The sequence below is a fragment of the Equus quagga genome, chromosome 2 (genome assembly GCF_021613505.1).
Source record: "Equus quagga isolate Etosha38 chromosome 2, UCLA_HA_Equagga_1.0, whole genome shotgun sequence".
In the NCBI taxonomy this organism is placed as follows: domain Eukaryota; kingdom Metazoa; phylum Chordata; class Mammalia; order Perissodactyla; family Equidae; genus Equus; species Equus quagga.
The window spans coordinates 39,657,283-39,675,157 of record NC_060268.1 but is presented as its reverse complement, the minus strand read 5'-3'; the positions used below and the strand labels follow the sequence as shown (position 1 = coordinate 39,675,157).

Sequence of the window (17,875 nt, the reverse complement as noted above, 5' to 3'; positions counted from 1 at the left end):
ACTAAAGTTGATGAATAAGCAAGTAACTCGATTTTCTCTAGCAGAAATGGCACAGAGAATGTTGTCACATGAAAACACTTATCTGAAAGTATGACAATATAACAAAAGTTGCTCCATTCCTAACTCCTTTGAGGAGTAAAAATGCTGAGTCTGTAAACCTTTGTATTCCATTCTTGGTTTATCACACCAGCTGAGACAACTGGATCAAAGTACTAATGCTTATGAAGCTCTTTAAAAGTGAATACTCTCAGCAGTAAGGATAGTCATTCAATCTCCAGACATTGTCATTTCAACTAAGGGTAAAGTTCAAAGTTAGTCCAAACCTCATCTTGGTCTGAATATACAATATTTGTCAACACCACGGAGTTTGGTTTACCCAAGAATAAGTAGAGAATTTAAGTATTCATAATGGAGTCACCAAAAAGAATGAATTCCTTTCTGTCAAGAATAATCTCATACACTATACACAAATAGTTTGAAGACTTTTCATCTAGTTTACTAGCAACTTCAAATCTTCAGTCTGTTTTGATTTTTCCTTTTTCATGTTTGATATAAAATCAATGGATTCAAAATGAATTCTCTTTGACTTACTCTGTTCTCTCTAATCTCAATAAGGTCTTACCTCACAGGCCTAGATTACAAAAGGTACCTAACTAGTCTATACTCCTATACTCCAATCTGTCAACTCCTTAGTCTGGCATTCAAGTTTCTCTACTGCTTATCTATGTCTTATTTTCTGCTTTTCATCTATGTGAGTCATGCAGCTCAGTTAAGTCAAGCTCCTCTGTAATCTTTGTTTACATGAAATCTTTCACAAGAAATGCCCTCCCAATTCTTCCAGGTCCATCCAAATCCTTCCAATCACTTAGAGCCTAACTTAAGACCTACCTATCTCATAAGATGTTCTCCAAACCAACATTTATCAGACTCCATCAGGTTCTGCACCTTTAGCTTTAGTCAATATCACAAGATGTAGCACTAGATTTACGTATTTTTAACTTTTTGCTATTCTTTCTCATATATCAAACCACATGATAAATTTTTTGAAGACAGGATCCAAGTCCTTTACTCCCTTGGCCGTCTCTCATGTGCCTACCACAGAATATGTATTTTGTCAGTACTCCTTGTTTGAAAGGAAAGGCACTAACTCCATCCTGCTCTGTATTATCCAGATGTATACTTTCCAACCTTTTCACGTATTATTAAAAGATGAATTGGGACTTGATCCAAGGATTGATCAAATTTAAGCCATGATTATCAGTGAATATGCCTATTTACATGAAAAGCCTGATCTGCCTAAAGAAGAAATAGCTTAAATTTATCTAACAAAGTTCCTTATTTAGGCCCAGTCACAGTTCTGACCTTACTGGGCGGCAAAGAGGGGGAATCCTCTCACTTTAAATTTATTTTAAAAAGGTCTTAATTTATCAACTCACCTATTACATGGGCAGACACAAAGGCCACAGCACTTGTTGAGTTCTGTTAAAGTCTTCTCTGTCTCTCTCATGTCTTTATTTATTTGGTCCATGCTTTCTTCTATTCGGTTTAGTTGTTCTAAGAATAAGTTGTGGAAGTTACATTTTGTGTTGCATTCAGAGTGCCAACCAGAAAACATCATTATTATGGAGAAGTAAACTTCAACCTCAAATCCAGTAATCCATCATAGGGACTGTATCAGTGCCAGAAAGTATCACATACTGTCCAACATAAAAACAATCTTTTACATCCTGATCCTGAGGTACCTGGTCTCTTACTGTGGAAAGATTTTTTCTAAGGAATTTGTACAATAGGAGGATGTGAGGGCTTGTTTAGAGAGTACCCTTCCAACCAAATTAAGTGTACTTACACCAGATCAGATCTCTAGCATTCCTATCACTGAATAGGCTCAAAACTTGAGGGCTGTCATCAGACTAAGAAAAACCAGACCAGATTGCTCAGGGCCAACTCAAATAGAATGTTTCCAAGCTCACCTGAATCTTGACCTGTTTATGGACTTAACTTGATTTCTGAAAATGACGCATGAATACCATAATGTCTAATGTACACATGACCAATGCACAGAGTAAGTTCTGCTACCTAACAAATTCTTGGTATATAATTGGGCATTATTTCCCCCACCTCAAACAGGTAATGAACATGATATAATTCAAATCAGAAGAAAAGAAATAAACATATCACTCATCTTACAAATGGAAGTCACTCCCAAAGGCTTAATTTTATACATGGCTGATCTGAAAGAGCTTTCTGGCAACGTAAGTCAAATCAAGAGTTTCTGACAATGACTGCAACTCACCCCCTTGTTCATCCAGCATAGTGATAGTCTTGATTCCTGCATCCTGGGACTAAAAGAAGGACAAATGGCTGATGGCACAACAAAACAAAACAAAACCGAAAGAAACAAAACCTACAAGCCTTGACAAACAGCAAGAGAGACTCATAAAGAAACCTAAGCTCTCAGAGGATTAGAGCTACAGGGAAAATTAATATCCCCAAACCAACATACCTTATAACCCCCCCGCCCCCAAACAATTAAGTCACAAACTCATGGTGAAGTGATCTTCCATGTCATATTCCAATATTGTCCATAGGAAAAACAAAAAGGCCTGTTAGTGCACGGTTTTACAATTTCAGCAATTGCTGGTTTCAAATAATAAAGCTCATTGATACCATACCCTTCTGATACTTAACACCAATTCTACTTGTGCTATCAGGATCCTTCCTATACAGTTTCTTTTCTTTTTTTTTCTTTTGTGAGGAAGATTAGCCTTGAGCTAACATCTGTGCCAGTCTTCCTCTACTTTGTATGTGGGATGCCTCCACAGCATGGCTGATGAGTGGAGTAGGTCTGCACCCAGGATCCAAACCCATGAGCCCTGGGCCGCTGAAGTGAGCACATGGAACTTTAACTGCTCAGCCATGGGGCCGGCCCCTCCTATACAGTTTCTATACTTAACTCGATGATTAAACACTTTCTTACCTCAATGGCTAAACCCAGGATTCTCCTTGTACTTTCCAGAGACTAGGGGGAAAAAAAAGTGTCATCACATTCTATATTCATGATGATTGCCAGCCCACCCATCCCTCCCTTTAAGACAAAAAAATAGAAAGTTGATCACTATAATTATTTTTCTCCTTACCAGGTGCTCCTTAAGAGAAAATTTGATGGGTGAAGTTAATGGGATTTATAAAAACTTAATGTAAGCACAAATCTAGGTATATTAACAGATGTTCAAAACTTCTGTTAAAATTAAATGTCCAGAATTCCTCAAATCTAGGGTATCTTTGTTGTAAGTAACTGTTAAGTAAGGACTATCTAAAAAAAAAAAATCATACAAATTATTTTCCTTTTTTAGTCTTTTGGTGAGTTGAAAAAATAAGGAGCTAGTAACGGCACTCTAAGGCAAATGCATTCTTTGATATAAAGGGACTAGGAAGAGGTCAAAATGGTCTTCTCAGAAGGTCCTCTCCTCTCTCCACTGTGAAAACTGAAAAAGAATTAATTACTTATTCCAAGTGAAATGTTTACCTCATCAGTAACCTGGTGAGCCCTCAGTTGAATTTCTTCTGATGACAGATTATCCATGATGAATTAAAACTCTTGAAAGGCACAGAAACTGAAATGCGGATATTCTGTAAGAATAAGGATACAAAAAACAAGTTTGTTTGAGCAAAGAGTGTGGAGTCAGGATACTTATCTGGAAAACAGGACAAAAAAGCCTATATCTACCTACCTACCTCATCGGTGAAGAAATTAAGGCTGAGAGAGGGTAAATGGATCCTTAAATGGTAGTTAGTACCAGAGGTGAACCTCCAACTCAGGTTTCAGAACTTCTAGTGAAGAGCTGTTTCTAGTAAGAAAGTGGTCCCTCTACTTTGAGACGGAAGGCAGTACTAGAAGATAAGCTTTAAGAGACTATGGAAATGACTTCTTGGTCGTACAATGTTCTTCACATATTGTTTGAATATGGAAAGAAATGAGATGACGAAGCCTAAGATAGTGCTCCATCACTAAAGTAAGAAAATTCAAAGTCATGCGCCTGAAGAACACAGGAAACATTCTAAAAATGTGCCAGCTGTCCAGGCTACGCGTTGGAGAAAACGAAATATCTTCATCTTAACAAGAAAATGGTAATGTTGATAAAAAGAGCACAGAAAAGATTTTTTATTAATAGCAGACTCTCCCTTTCCAATTACTGCATCATTTGTTCTTTTAGTGAAGTCCCTAAGAAAGTGAACAATTATTCTCCTACACATAGTAACTTACCAACTCATAGTAACTCAGAAAGAGATCTCACAGACATTCAACCTAAAACATAAACATTTAGTAGGTGTTATTTGGTCCTAATGTCATGTATTCCTCTTTAACATGTCATGTGAAATAACAAGCAGATCTAGGGTGTTTTCTTTTCATTACATTTGCCAGCTTTGTATTACATTTTTGAAAACTAATTTTACCAAAGCTCTTTGTCAGTGACACAAAGTCTGGTTCACATTCTGTATTTCTTCCCAGGGGACATCTGGCAATGCCTGGAGACATTTTTTGATTGCCACAAGCTGCCACTACCGTGTTACTGGCATACAGTTGGTAAAGTCCAGGGATGCTGCTATACATTCTATAATGCTCCTCAGGACAGCATCCCACAACAAAGAATTACCTGGCCCAAAATGTCAAAGTACTGAGGATGAGAAATCCTGCCATGGAGTACACTCACTGCCGAGCAGGGAATTTAGTTAACTGGGAATGTACTAGACTGAACTCATGGAGGGCACGGATTTTATTGTATCTTTGCATTTCTAACATCTAACAGGATCTGACCATTGGTACTCCAGCAAATGTGTGCTGAATGAACCAACCAGTAGGAAAACAAGGAGTACTCTCAAAGTATTTAAGTGAATCTTAGAAACAAAGCTACATGTAATAGTAGCACAAAGCCTGTAAACAACCACTAGAACCACAACCAAAAACTGCCATTACATGCGTATGACCTGTGGCCTGCTGGTCACATATAAATCTTTTTATTCACGTTCCTAGCTAATACTTTTAGTGGAAACATTTTTTTAATTTTTTAAAGATTGGCACCTGAGCTAACATTTGTTGCCAATCTTTTTTTTTTCTTCTTCTCCTCCCCAAAGCCCCCCGGAACATAGTTGTATATTCTAGTTGTAGCTCCCTTCTGGTTGTGCTATGTGGGATGCTGCCTCAGCATGGCTTGAGGAGCGGTGCTAGGTCCAGACCCAGGATCCGAGCCAGTGAAACCCTGGGCCGCCAAAGCGGAGCATGTGAACTTAACCACTCAGCCATGGGACCGGCCCCAGTAGAAACATCTTTTTTGTTTTGTTCTGTTTTGTTTTTGAGGAAGATTAGCCCAGAGCTGACATCTGCTGCCAATCCTCCTCTTTTTGCTGAGGAAGACTGGCCCTGAGCTAACATCTGTGCCCATCTTCCTCTACTTTATATGTGGGACACCTGCCACAGCATGACTTGACAAGTGGTGTGCAGGTCCCCACCCGGGATCTGAATCAGTGAACCCTGGGCTGCCAAAGCAGAACGTGTGCACTTAACCGCTGCACCACCGGGCCCACCCCTAGAAACATCTTTGATGAAACAAAAAGCAAAAATATTACATTCCCAGTAGAGGAAGGCATTACACTTAGAGCCTTGTTTATAATTCTATTGTCATAGCTAACCATTTTAAGATTTAACTAATATCTTGAGCCTTGATTACAGCCATTAATGCTCATGAAAAAATATGGTTATAACTAATAGAAATTATTATTGTTGCAAAAAGTTACAAACTTAATTTCATATCTTGCTTGCCATAGTAGGACTGTGGCTCTGGCACAAGTTTCACATATTAAGATATATAATCAAGATATAAAAGCCTTTCTTGAATTAAGAACTGACTGATCATTAGATATAAACAGAAACAGAACCACATACTTTTTATTATTTTGCTAATTGTTTATGAGCCTTTAGCTTTATCACATATACGTTCATGTTACAATTTCTCTTTTGGCAATCTTTCAGAGTTACAATTATGAAAAGAAAAGGAATTTGTTTTTGTACCCTCTCATCCAGATTTCTGTATACCTTTCCTTTCCATAATCCCCCATCTACCTGCCCAGGCAGCCTTGTGCTTCTCCATCACTTCCTAGAGCCCCAACAAGATACCTTTCAAAGCCTGCCCTTCCCAGGCAGTATGCTCCAAAGTTATCTATCCCTCTCAGGTGAAACTCCTCAATACCCAGCAGAACAGAATGCGATAAAAAAGTGATACACACTAATCAATTAGTGCCTGGAAATGACACCCCTACTCAGGTTCTCCAATACAGTGTCCTTTGGGTAGGAAGACATTTTGGGAGTAAGGAAGCCCAGACCTCTCAAATTGCATAATTCTGCAATTCTCCTCCTGGAGGTGATTCTTGCCAATTACAAGTCAATATCTGCTCTCTTCCTAGTGAAAATGAGAAAAACTCCATGCAGGTTCAAAGAGAGGCTTGAATGCAAAATTGACCTCTGTCAAACTTGAAGTTCTGCCTTCTGATTATCAAAAAAAGCAGATGTAGTTGGGAGGCGGATGTGAAGTCACTCTTGGCATGGCAATGGGGTAATTTTGAAGGACACACCCTTTCAGTGAACTCAAAGTGCTGCCTAGTACTTCTTTTTTTCCTTCCCTGAGCAGATGACATAAAACAAGAACAGACTTCTGTAAAGTTCTCACATGTTTGGAATACTGACATTAGGACATGGATGCCTAAAACTTCTCTATTTGGACTCTTGAGGGTGTTGAACAGATGATTATAGTAAATGGGAGTAAGAGACAAAGCAGCATTGTAAAGGGAAAGACAAAGAGAGACAAGGAATAACACTTCCCAGGCTCTTATTAGCCTTTACTAAACTGTTCAGAACTGTCAGAGAGGGTGCACCTAGAATTAGCCATGTAGCTTTATTCATATTTATTATCTACAGAATTTTTCTCATGGAGTCAGGAAAAGGCTATACAGAATGCTGGAGTGAAGAGAATCAGGGAAGGGGAAGGAAAACAAAACATCACTTGACACAAAGATCCCATTAAACTTACTTTTCTTAGATATCATCTAATAGATTAAATATCTGTGTCATTTTCCCAATGCTCCTGGGAACTTAATATATATGCTAATTGTGTGCTTTTGAGAGAAAAATGCAAGATTTTTCTCAGTACTTCTACACCCTATTTCCCTTACCATAGTTCATCTGGGCTTACTAACAGACTCCTAATCTAACTTTCTTAATTTCTTTTCTATTATAAACCTTGGGGGGAGCAGGGAGGAAGAAATGTTCATTGAGTACCTACTATGTGTCATATACCCTACTAGGTATTTATATATATCATTATCTCGGTTATACCACTTTATAGATAGGGAAACTAAGGTTCAGTTTAAGTAAGCAATTTGGCCAAGATGATCCAGTCAGTAAAGAGCAGATTTATTATTCAAGTCTGGATGTATTGTGAAAGCAAGGATAGCTCACTGTCTGTTAAATAGTCTTACTGTTGGATGCATCTCCTTTTAATAAATACAGATCTTCCTTGATTTACGATGGGGTTACATCCCAATAAACCCATCATAAGTTGAAAATATCATTAAGTCAGAAATGCATTTAATACACCTAACCTACTGAATGTCATAGCTAGCCTACCTTAAGTGTGCTCAGAACACTTACATTAGCCTACAGTTAGGCAAAATCATCTAACACAAAGCCTCTTTTATAATAAACTGTTGAATATCTCATGTAGTTTATTGACTACTGTACTGAAAGTGAAAGCAGAATGGTTGTATGGGGACAGAATGGCTGTAAATGTATCGGTTGTTTATCCTCGTGATCACGCGGCTGACTGGGAGCTGTGGCTCACCGCCACTGCGCAGCATCATGACAGAGTAAAGTTCACATATCGCTAGCCTGGGAAAAGGTCAAATTTCAAAATTCAAAGTATGGTTTCTACTGAAGGCATATCACTTTTGCACCACTGTAAAGTTGAAAAATCATAAATCAAATCTTCGTAAGCCAGGGACCGGCTGTGTAAAAGATGATATGACAACTGCTGTGAATATCAGAAAATAGGCTAAGCACCCTACCTGATGGCTCATTTAAAAATCTCAGATGCCTTCTATAATAAACCATGAAATTTTATCTCTTCCACAGACTCAAAGACAGTTAAATCAAAGGAAGAACTAGAAACACCAAAGTAAGCATGGTTTTCAGTTGTTTCCTAATAATTTGGAACCTGAAAATATCTACATTAATTTAGAAAATTATATATGAATACAAAGAAAAAAGGCCTTAGGAATACAAAGAAAAAAGGACTTAGAACTTAATGAACAGGAGATCCATATGTCTTCGTTGATAATAATGAAGAGATACGCAGGAAGCAATGGAAGAAAATAGCAGTTTAAATCATCATCAATTCCCAGTATCCTGCCAAGACCAATAAGATGATTTTATAGGGGCCGGCCCCACGGCCGAGTGGTTAAGTTTGCGTGTTCCGCTTCGGTGGCCCAGGGTTTCGCTGGTTTGGATCCTGGGTGCAGACATGGCACCGCTCATTAGGCCATGCTTTGGCGGTGTCCCACATGCCACAACTAGAAGGACGCACAACTAAAATATACAACTATGTACTGGGGGGATGCGGGGAGAAAAAGCAGAAGGAAAAAAAAGTCATTTGTGTTTAAAAAATAAAAAAAGAATGCTCTTATGAAATAACTCATTTTATACTGGAAAGCAAGGACTTTGCCTTAAAATAGTCTACCAAGTTAGTTTTCTGCCTTATTCCCTCTCTTGAAACAAAATTAGTCACAATGTAAGTTGCTCTATGAGTTACACTCATTGTTTATTACCATACTCTTAACAATTTGATAAAATTGGTGATTCTCTCTGGCATATTTTGATTAGACTTTCATGGTAACCAATGTATTTACACCAAGTGGAAACTTCTGTTCATATCAGGGTAGCATGGTGGTGGGCAATGGAAATCCAGCATTCAAATTCTGGCCCCAAAATATATTTGTTGTATGACCTTGAGCATGTTCCTAAACCCAAGAAAACTCAGTTTCTGCATACATAAAATAGAGATAACAGAGTCTATCTCATAGGCTTTTTTTTGGTGAGGATTAAAAACAATGATTTATACAAAGTGCTTGGCACAGTGCCTGACGCATGGATGATATTCAAATGTTAGCCAATATTTTAATATTATTAGGGAAGCAGAAAATAACAGTTGGCAAAGCAAAAGTAAAGCAACAATGTTAAATATAAGTGACACTGACATAAATGCAATTGAAAGTAACAGCTTCTGAATATTAATCATTCCATCTGTAAGGCTAAATTTGAATATTAAAGTTGATGATATTGTACAGGCTTTATATATACACCTGAACCATTTTCATGCCAGTCATGAGTCTGCACACATCAAGACAGATAGTAAACAGGTTTAAATTAACCCAAGTTTCTGGTTAAGTACTTATCTAGACAAACATATATAGCTTTGCATCTAAAAAATTAAAGATTGCCCTTAAACGGTTCTTTTTTTCTGGCTAAGGTGGGCAAACACAAACCACAAAAAAGGGCTTAGGTTATGAAAGTTAGTATATAAAGTGAACAAGTAAGACCAAAAAAAAATCAAATATGCACTATAATTACCTAGGAATTGACTACCTGAGGGAACAAAATACGGGTAGAAAAAAGTGTGGAAGGGAATCATTAAAATATAATCAATGGCTGCAGTAGTATAGAATTAAGAGTGATTTTTCTTCTTTTCCCAATTTTCCAAATAGTTTGCAATGTAGTTATATTACTTTCAAATTTCATACATTTATTTTCATCGTAAAATATGATAGCTTATGATAACCAAGAAAACCGATTTATAAGATTGGAAAAACCAGACAAGAAATAAATTCTAGACTCTAATTCATAAGCATAATACCAACTCTTAGCCTCTCTTGAGAGAGATCTTCAGCTGGCACATATTCACAGTAAATGCAAGTTTGCGGAAACATTTCCATCTTCTAACAGATGAGTACCCATTCCAAACCATAAAAGCAGAGAAATAATACAGTAGAATAATTCGTCCTAACCATTCTGCTAACAGATGTTTAGAGGAAAGATCCTTGCTAAGGTTTGATTGGGAAAGATACTTCACATTAGGCAGGGGGAATTGGTTCCAATGGGGTCTGAATGATTTCTTAGTACTTTCATTGCAAAATAAGAAGTGGATAAAAGAGGATCTCATAAAGAAGCAGAGAACTTCGCTGGCATAGAGAATTTACAATAGCTCCATCCTGGAGTACAGCCAATCTCCTGTCACGGCCCCTCACCTCCAGTGTATCCTCTTTCTCTAACCTTCCTACCAACATGCAGCAACCTTAGGGATTCAAAGAAAATGTATGGAATTAGAAGCTGTTTAAAATGTTAGTCTGTAGGATTTGCTTTAAAATAATTTGGAGGTGGGAAAATGGGTAGGAATATGGAGGAAACAAAATTGGCCATGACTGTTACAGCTGGGTGAATATTACATAGAGGGTCATTATGCTACTTTCTCAACTTTTTATTATGAAAAAATCCAAATATATATAAATGTTTTAAAAAATGGCAGCTAATTTGTTAACAGTCTTTACTCACCATTTTGAAAGTTTAGATAGTGGGTAGTAGAACGAGAGGAATCACAGTAACAACTACAATAGTTAATATTATAAAGCACTATATATCCAAGACACTATTCTAGGAAATACAGAAAATATGTAAATATATACATACGTACACACACACTCATTTAATCCTTACAACACTGTCTTAGTCTGTTCAGGCTGCTATAACAGAATACCACAGAATGGGTAGTTCATAAACAGAAATTTATTTCTTACAGTTCTGGAAGCTGGAAGTCCTAGATCAGGGTGCCAGCACTGGTCACGTTCTCATGAGGGCCCACTTTCTGGTTCAAAGCTGGCACCTTCTCACTGCATCCTCACATGGTGGAAGGTGCTGGGGACCTCTCTAGAGACTCCTTTTAAGACACTAATACCATTCATGAGGGCTTCGCCCTCATGGCATAAGCACCTTCCAAAGGCTCCACCTACTAGTACCATTACATCAGGCATTAGGATTCCAACATATGAATTTGGGGTAGAGACACAAACATTCAGACCACAGCAAACAATTTAATTCCACATTTTACAGCTGTAGAAACTAAGGAGCAGTCAAGTTAAGCAGCTTTTGCAAGGTCACATGGTAGGGCCAGGATCAAACCCAGGCAGACTGCTCTAGAGTATGTGCTTTCAATTACTACTATATATATTAAAAGGAGGGGAGTAGAGAGCCACATTATCAAGTCATTCAAATCTTTAGAAGCTTTGCCCAAAGTATAGATGAAGTCTCTGCATTCTGCTTTTCAATAGCAAGTCTAACTCCAGGCTTAGAGCACATTTTAGAGCAGTGATTCCCAACCTTAGCTACACATTATAATCACCTAATGAGCCTTTATAACTCTGGAGGCCCAAGCTGCACCTCAGACTAATTAAGTCAGAATCTTGGGGTTGGGAGACAGGCAGCAGTGGGTTTTGAGGCTCTCAGGTGATTCTATTGTGTAGTCAAGATTGAAAACCACTGTTTCAAATGAAAGGTTTTTTTTGTTTAAGGTATAGACAAGTACTAACGGATGGTATCCTACCCAAGGCCAAAAATGTAGACGTCTACCCCATTTTAATGAGATGGAATAAAAATGTTTAAACAAATATTACAGGTGATTTCTATTTGCCTTACACAATAATGTACTTTCTATAGGAAGCACTTTATTACTTTTAACATTAGAAAAGTTATAAACATGCTGGTTTTGTAGACAGGTTTCAGAAGACTTTACAATTCTGGTACGTCATGGAGGAAAAACATAGCATTTAATGATGCAGGACAAGAACAACTTAGGCTTCAAAAAGTTAAACATAGAATTATCATATGACCCAGCAAGTCCACTCCTAGGTATATCAGAGAGAAATGAAAGCATATGTCCACAGAAAAACTTGTACATGAATGTTCAAAGCAGCTTTATTTGTAATAGCCACAAAGTAGAAAAAACCCTAATGTCTATACAATGGAATATCATTCAGCCATAAAAAGAAATGTTATGTGCTATAACACGTACGAGCCTTGAAAGCAATATAAGAGAACAAAGCCAGATACAAAAGGCCTCAAATTGTATGATACCATTTATATGAAATGTCCAGAATATGTAAATCCATAGAGACAGAAAGTAGATTAGTGGTTGCCAGGGGAGGGAGGAGGAAGGAGGTGGGACAGACTGCTAATAGTCACGAGATTTGTTTGGGGGTGATGGAAATGTCCTGGAATTAGTGGTGATGGCTGCACAGCCTTATGAACATACTAAAAGCCACTAAACTGTATACTTTAAAATGGTGAATTTTAAGTTATATGAATTATATCTTAATTTTTAAAAACTGGAAAAAAAAAGAATGACTTAAGGATGGACAAAGAATATTTGAAAGAAGAAAACAGTCACGTAAAAGAAAAAAGTATGAGTAAGAATCAAAAGATGGGAAGGAAAACATTAATTTTGTAGCTTTTCCTATGCCAAACAATTTTCTATCAAAGTACAAAATCTAAGTTAGAGATTTAGTTAAAATAAATGATAGTAGCTATAGTGCAGGTGCCACTGAAATATAAAACTTATATTTTATATTCAATGGATTACCTCCTTTCTTCTCCAGGAAGAAAAATGGTGGTTGGAAAACAGGAATAGGGCAACCACATTAAGAAATATACCTGATGCCCTTCTTCATTAAGATCCAAATACAGTCTGTGTTTAGAGCAACTTCTTGGAATTCAGAAAACATGCTTTTCCATATGTTTATTTATTTTTAAATTTTTTTGCTGAGGAAGATTTGCCCTGAAATACTGTCTGTGTCAATATTCCTCTATTTTGTGTGTGGGTCACCGCCACAGCATGGCCACTGATGAGTGGAGTAGGTCTGCACCCAAGAACTGAACCCAGGCTGCTGAAGCAGAGTTGCCGAACTTAACCACTAGGCCATGGGGCTGGCCCTCCACATTGTTAAAAGGAAAGAGAGTCCAAGTTTTCTCTTTCATAAGGAGACAAAATTATTTTTTTAACTGGCACTCCTGGTTATTATTAACATGTGGTACAAGAGAAAGTGAAACCTAAATAAGGCAACATCAAAATCATTATTTAGTATATCTGAAAACACTGAACTGGTTTTAGAGACTTAAAATGGTCATTACACAAGGTTAAACATTATTATTTTCTAATAATAAATCTTAATGCTACATTTTAAAATATGTACAGTTTAAAAAATGAAGGCCAAAAATGTAAACGTCTACCCCATTTTAATGAGATGGAATAAAAATGTTTAAACAAATGTTACAGGTGATTTCTATTTCCCTTACACAATAATGCATTTTCTATAGGAAGCACTTTATTACTTTTAACATTAGAAAAGTTATAAACATGCTGGTTTTGTAGACAGGTTTCAGAATACTTTATAACTTCGTTAATAGTAAAAGTCTATTCAATAACTATAAACTTTTGATTGATAATGAAAAACTCTAAAAGATAAAAAATGTTGAAAGCTCCATATGACTTAAATATTGATATAAACAGCATTTTTCTACCATCCAGGATGTCTGTGGGTATTTCAATTCCCACTCCTATAAAATTAAACTCTTAACCACTATTTAAGAAAATAAAATGCTGATTTTTAAAAACCAAAATTCTCAAAAGATAATGTAATACGTACAAAAAAATTTTAAATATTCCTAGTCTTTGGCCTTTTCCCACTTTTAGCAATCTAGAAGAAAATCACAGATATAGACAAAAATACATGAGTCCCAGTATTATTTATATTGTTAAAAACGAAGTGATATAAATAACCAGTGATGGGGGATTTGACTGAATAATTATGGTATAGCTACATGATAGAGTGTTATTCAGCCATTAAAAATTATTTTTGAAGATTTTATATTCTTCCATATTTAATTTTTCATCAAACATACACACAAGGTTTGAGAAGTCCAATAGTTCTACAACAATAATAAACAGCAGTTCCCCTGCCCTTCCCCCCTCAAACCAATTCCAGCTCCCAGAGACAAAATTTTTAACAGTATTAGTTGTTCCAGTGTTTAACCCCAAATTTCTAAATCATATCCTTATAGTGTTGTTTCTTGATATTTTTCAATTTTGGATATCATCCACTGACTTTCTACAATGAAGATATTTAGTTCTTTAAATTTTTTTTTTTTATTCTTCTCCCTGAAGCCCCCCAGTACATAGTTGTATATTGTAGTTGTGAGGGCCTCTGGTTATGATATGTGGGACGCCGCCTCAGCGTGGCCTGATGACCGGTGCCATGTCCGCGCCCAGGATCCGAACCTGATTCTAATTCTTCCTGAAGGCATTTAGATGAGATGAGAGTCTTATTTATGTTAAGATTCGATTCCTCCTTCGACTTCCTCTCTCAAGTTTACTTTCTACTTCCTTCTACAGGGACAAACGTTAACTATTCTTATATTGAAGCCCCAAAACTATGCAAATAAAAGAAGTACACCACTGAGTCATATCTGTTAAACATCTTGGTTTCCAAGAGCACTGAAGCACATGATTCAAGACAGATATCCTGCTGGGTGAGAAAATAGCACTAAAAGTGACAAACTAAAAAGACCAAAATTACACTCCAGTTTTATAGAAGCACCTATTATTACTTAAATGCTTGACGTCCCACACCTAGTTTTCAAGTCCTGCTCAACCTTGGACCGTCCACAATTCTACTCTAAGGGACCAGGGTGTAATCCTGAGGAGGCAGATCTAGAAGTGACTATAATCAATTATACTGACCCTGTCTAAAAAAAAGCCTGTGGGAACAGAAAAGGGACGCTCTACAGGAAAGATAAGAAGAGGCTCAAGAATGCAGCATTCATTCTCCAGGAAAGAGAGACAATCAGTCTGGCAGACATAAGGATGGTATTAGCCAGGGAGCTATCAAGCGTGAGGTGAGGATGACTGGCAAGCCTTCACCTTGCCTGAATGAAATATTCGCCCAACCCAGCCAGGTATTTTGGCTCTGACTACAAGTTCACCTGGAAGCTTTCTGGTTAGCTTCTCAAATATTCTGCAACCAGGAGTCAGATGCCACAGATAGAGAACATAAGCACTCAGGCCCCTGGAAGAGAATAACCCCCCAAAGCAAATTAAAAGAGTGGCATTCTAGTTTATACAAAAGGCAATACAGTGTAGTGGTTAAGTGCCCAACATTTGGAGGCATAATGGCTTCAAATCCCGACTATTATTTACTTAACTTCTCTGTGCTTTGGTTTTCTCATTAAATGAGGATATAGTATTTACTTCAAGTGCTGTTATAAGGACTGAGTTAATTTATGCAGAGCATTTAGAACCTTGGCTGGCACACAGTGCTCAATAAAACTATTATAAGTTTTCATAATAATTATTAAATATCTCTCATGTTTTTGATGTGTGAATCAAAATCCAAGCATGATCAACTTTTTTAAAAATTGTGATTTTAGACTATCAAAGAAGTGCCACAATGTAAAGTCTCGGTGGTCATGCAGGAATATATAACGTGTGTATGTGTGTGCATGTATACAGACAGGCAGGGTTGCTTTAAAAGGCAGACAGGAGACAGGTTGTGAAGGACTTTGTATGCTATACCAAGAAGTGTGGATTTTATTTTATAAGCATCAAGGGGCCATCTAAAGGAAATCTCAAATGTCAAAATATAGTTAAATTCAAAACAAACTTTAAATCCAAGTTACAGAACTCACAAAAGTCAACAAGATGAGGCAATTCCAGAAAAATAGTGATGAGTGATTTCAGTATTTTAGTTGCAATACAACCTAAATTGAAATCAAAACCGAAATGTCAGTGAATTTAAATGAGCGCAAATGGAACCTCACCTCCAACCCCAATATCACAAAAGGAACAGTACAGGCTGTTTCCTGGCTCCACAATCCACTTCCTCCAATTGTTGGAGGCAATGGATCCATCTGTTTCAAGCCCCTACCCACTATGACAAAGAAAAGACGGGTCCTTGTCATCAACTCCTCTATCAATCTACGGACCTAAAACAAAATATGACACTGGAATAAAAAGTTCAGGACTCTTGGGGCTGGCCCCGTGGTGCAGTGGTTAAATGCGCACGTTCTTCTTCTTGGTGGCCTGGGGTTCGCTGGTTTGGATCCTGGGTGCAGACACGGCACCGCTTGGCAAAAGCCATGCTGTGGAAGGCGTCTCACATATAAAGTGGAGGAAGATGGGCACGGATGTTAGCTCAGGGCCAATCTTCCTCAGCAAAAAGAGGAAGATTGGCAGTAGTTAGCTCAGGGCTAAACTTCCTCAAAAAAAAAAAGTTCAGGACTGCTGGATGCAAGCAACATCATATATTATAAATGCTAACATATACACAATGCAGAGTACAAATACAGCTAAAAATCGATTTCCAGAAAGTTTAAGACACAGGAACAAAAGAAGGAAAAGAAAACGCCTTAATTCAGAAGGAAAATGAAAGGCAGTTGATTTCACAAAAATGTCAAAGAGCTAACATCCTCTTTTTCCCTTTTGTTATTCTAATCTACTCTCATTTGGTGAAATCAGATAAGTAAGTTTGCTAGAACTGTGTTACAAAAATGAATGCCATCACAGGGCTCACAGAATTTTGAAGTTCATTGGCCTTAGAGTTTAGGCAGTCCAATCTTCACTTTATTTTAAAAATGAGTATACGAGGCCCAAAACAGTATTTTCCAAAGTGTACAGCCAAAACAAGAGAAGATTTTAGCTGTTATATAAGCAATAGTTATGTACTTAACAGCTATGTATTTATCATGTGTACTAGAACAAGGTATAAAATGCAACAAGACCATGGATTTCACAGATTATCAATTTGGAAGAGGATAATGTTCAAAAGAAGTCCACTGAAAATATGCGATTAAGGGGCCAGCCTGGTGGTGCAGAGGTTAAGTTCCTGTGCTCCGATCTGGCAGCCCAGGGTTCCCTGGTTTGGATCCTGGGCGCAGACCTATGCACTGCTTATCAAGCCACACTGTGGCAGGTGTCCCACATATAAACTAGAAGAAGATGGGCACAGATGTTAGCTCAGGGCCAATCTTCCTCGGCAAAAAGAGGAGGTTTGGCGGTAGACATTAGCTCAGGGCTAATCTTCCTCCAAAAAAATAAAAAAGAAAATATGAAGTAAAATAATAACAGATGATCTTCTAAAAGGCAAAACTTATCATGGTGGCATGGTTCATGATAAATGAAGTACCGACCTCTGTTACATGAGCAACAGGATCTATTTTGTTTGTTTGTTTGCTTTCTTCTTGATTCAAAAGGTTGTGTTCTGAATGATTAGAAAAGATGTGACCTTAAGTTAAGCCAGCTTCTTACTATACTTAAGTTCTTTTAGAACAAAAGAAACAAACGCTAAGATCCATACAGAAATTCTATTGTTCACAGGAAAGACTGTAATATTGTTAAGAAACTAACAGCACAAGTCATTCCTATTCTGGAAGTAAGATAATAGCACTTTTCTAGGGCATATCCATATATCACAAGCACTTAAAAAAAAAATCCAAAAAACCCTAGGGGGCTGGCGCCGGATCTAGTGGTTAAGTTCTCTGGCTCTGCTTCAGCGGCTGGGGGTCGAGGTTCAGATCCCCTGTGTGGGGACTTAGCCCGGCTGGTCAAGCCATGCCGTGTCAGCATCCCACATAAAGTAGTGGAAAATTGGCACAGATGTTAGCTCAGTGACAATCTTCCTTAAGCAAAAAGAGGAAGACTGGCAACAGATGCTAGCTCAGGGCCAATCT

General features: G+C 37.5%; 1 protein-coding gene across 2 annotated transcripts in view; it reads right to left on the bottom strand.

Moving 5' to 3' along the window:
- SNAP23 (synaptosome associated protein 23) overlaps window positions 1–17,875 on the bottom strand; it is a 30,255-nt gene that overhangs the window by 11,494 nt on the left and 886 nt on the right. For both annotated transcript variants that reach the window (XM_046649868.1, XM_046649879.1), the window contains exons 2-5: window positions 3,527–3,630; window positions 2,978–3,019; window positions 2,294–2,342; window positions 1,437–1,554 (exon numbers count right to left, since the gene is read on the bottom strand). In XM_046649868.1, coding sequence (XP_046505824.1) covers window positions 1,437–1,554; window positions 2,294–2,342; window positions 2,978–3,019; window positions 3,527–3,583 — 266 coding nt within the window. In that variant the 5' untranslated portion in view covers window positions 3,584–3,630. The remainder of the gene's footprint in view (window positions 1–1,436; window positions 1,555–2,293; window positions 2,343–2,977; window positions 3,020–3,526; window positions 3,631–17,875) is intronic.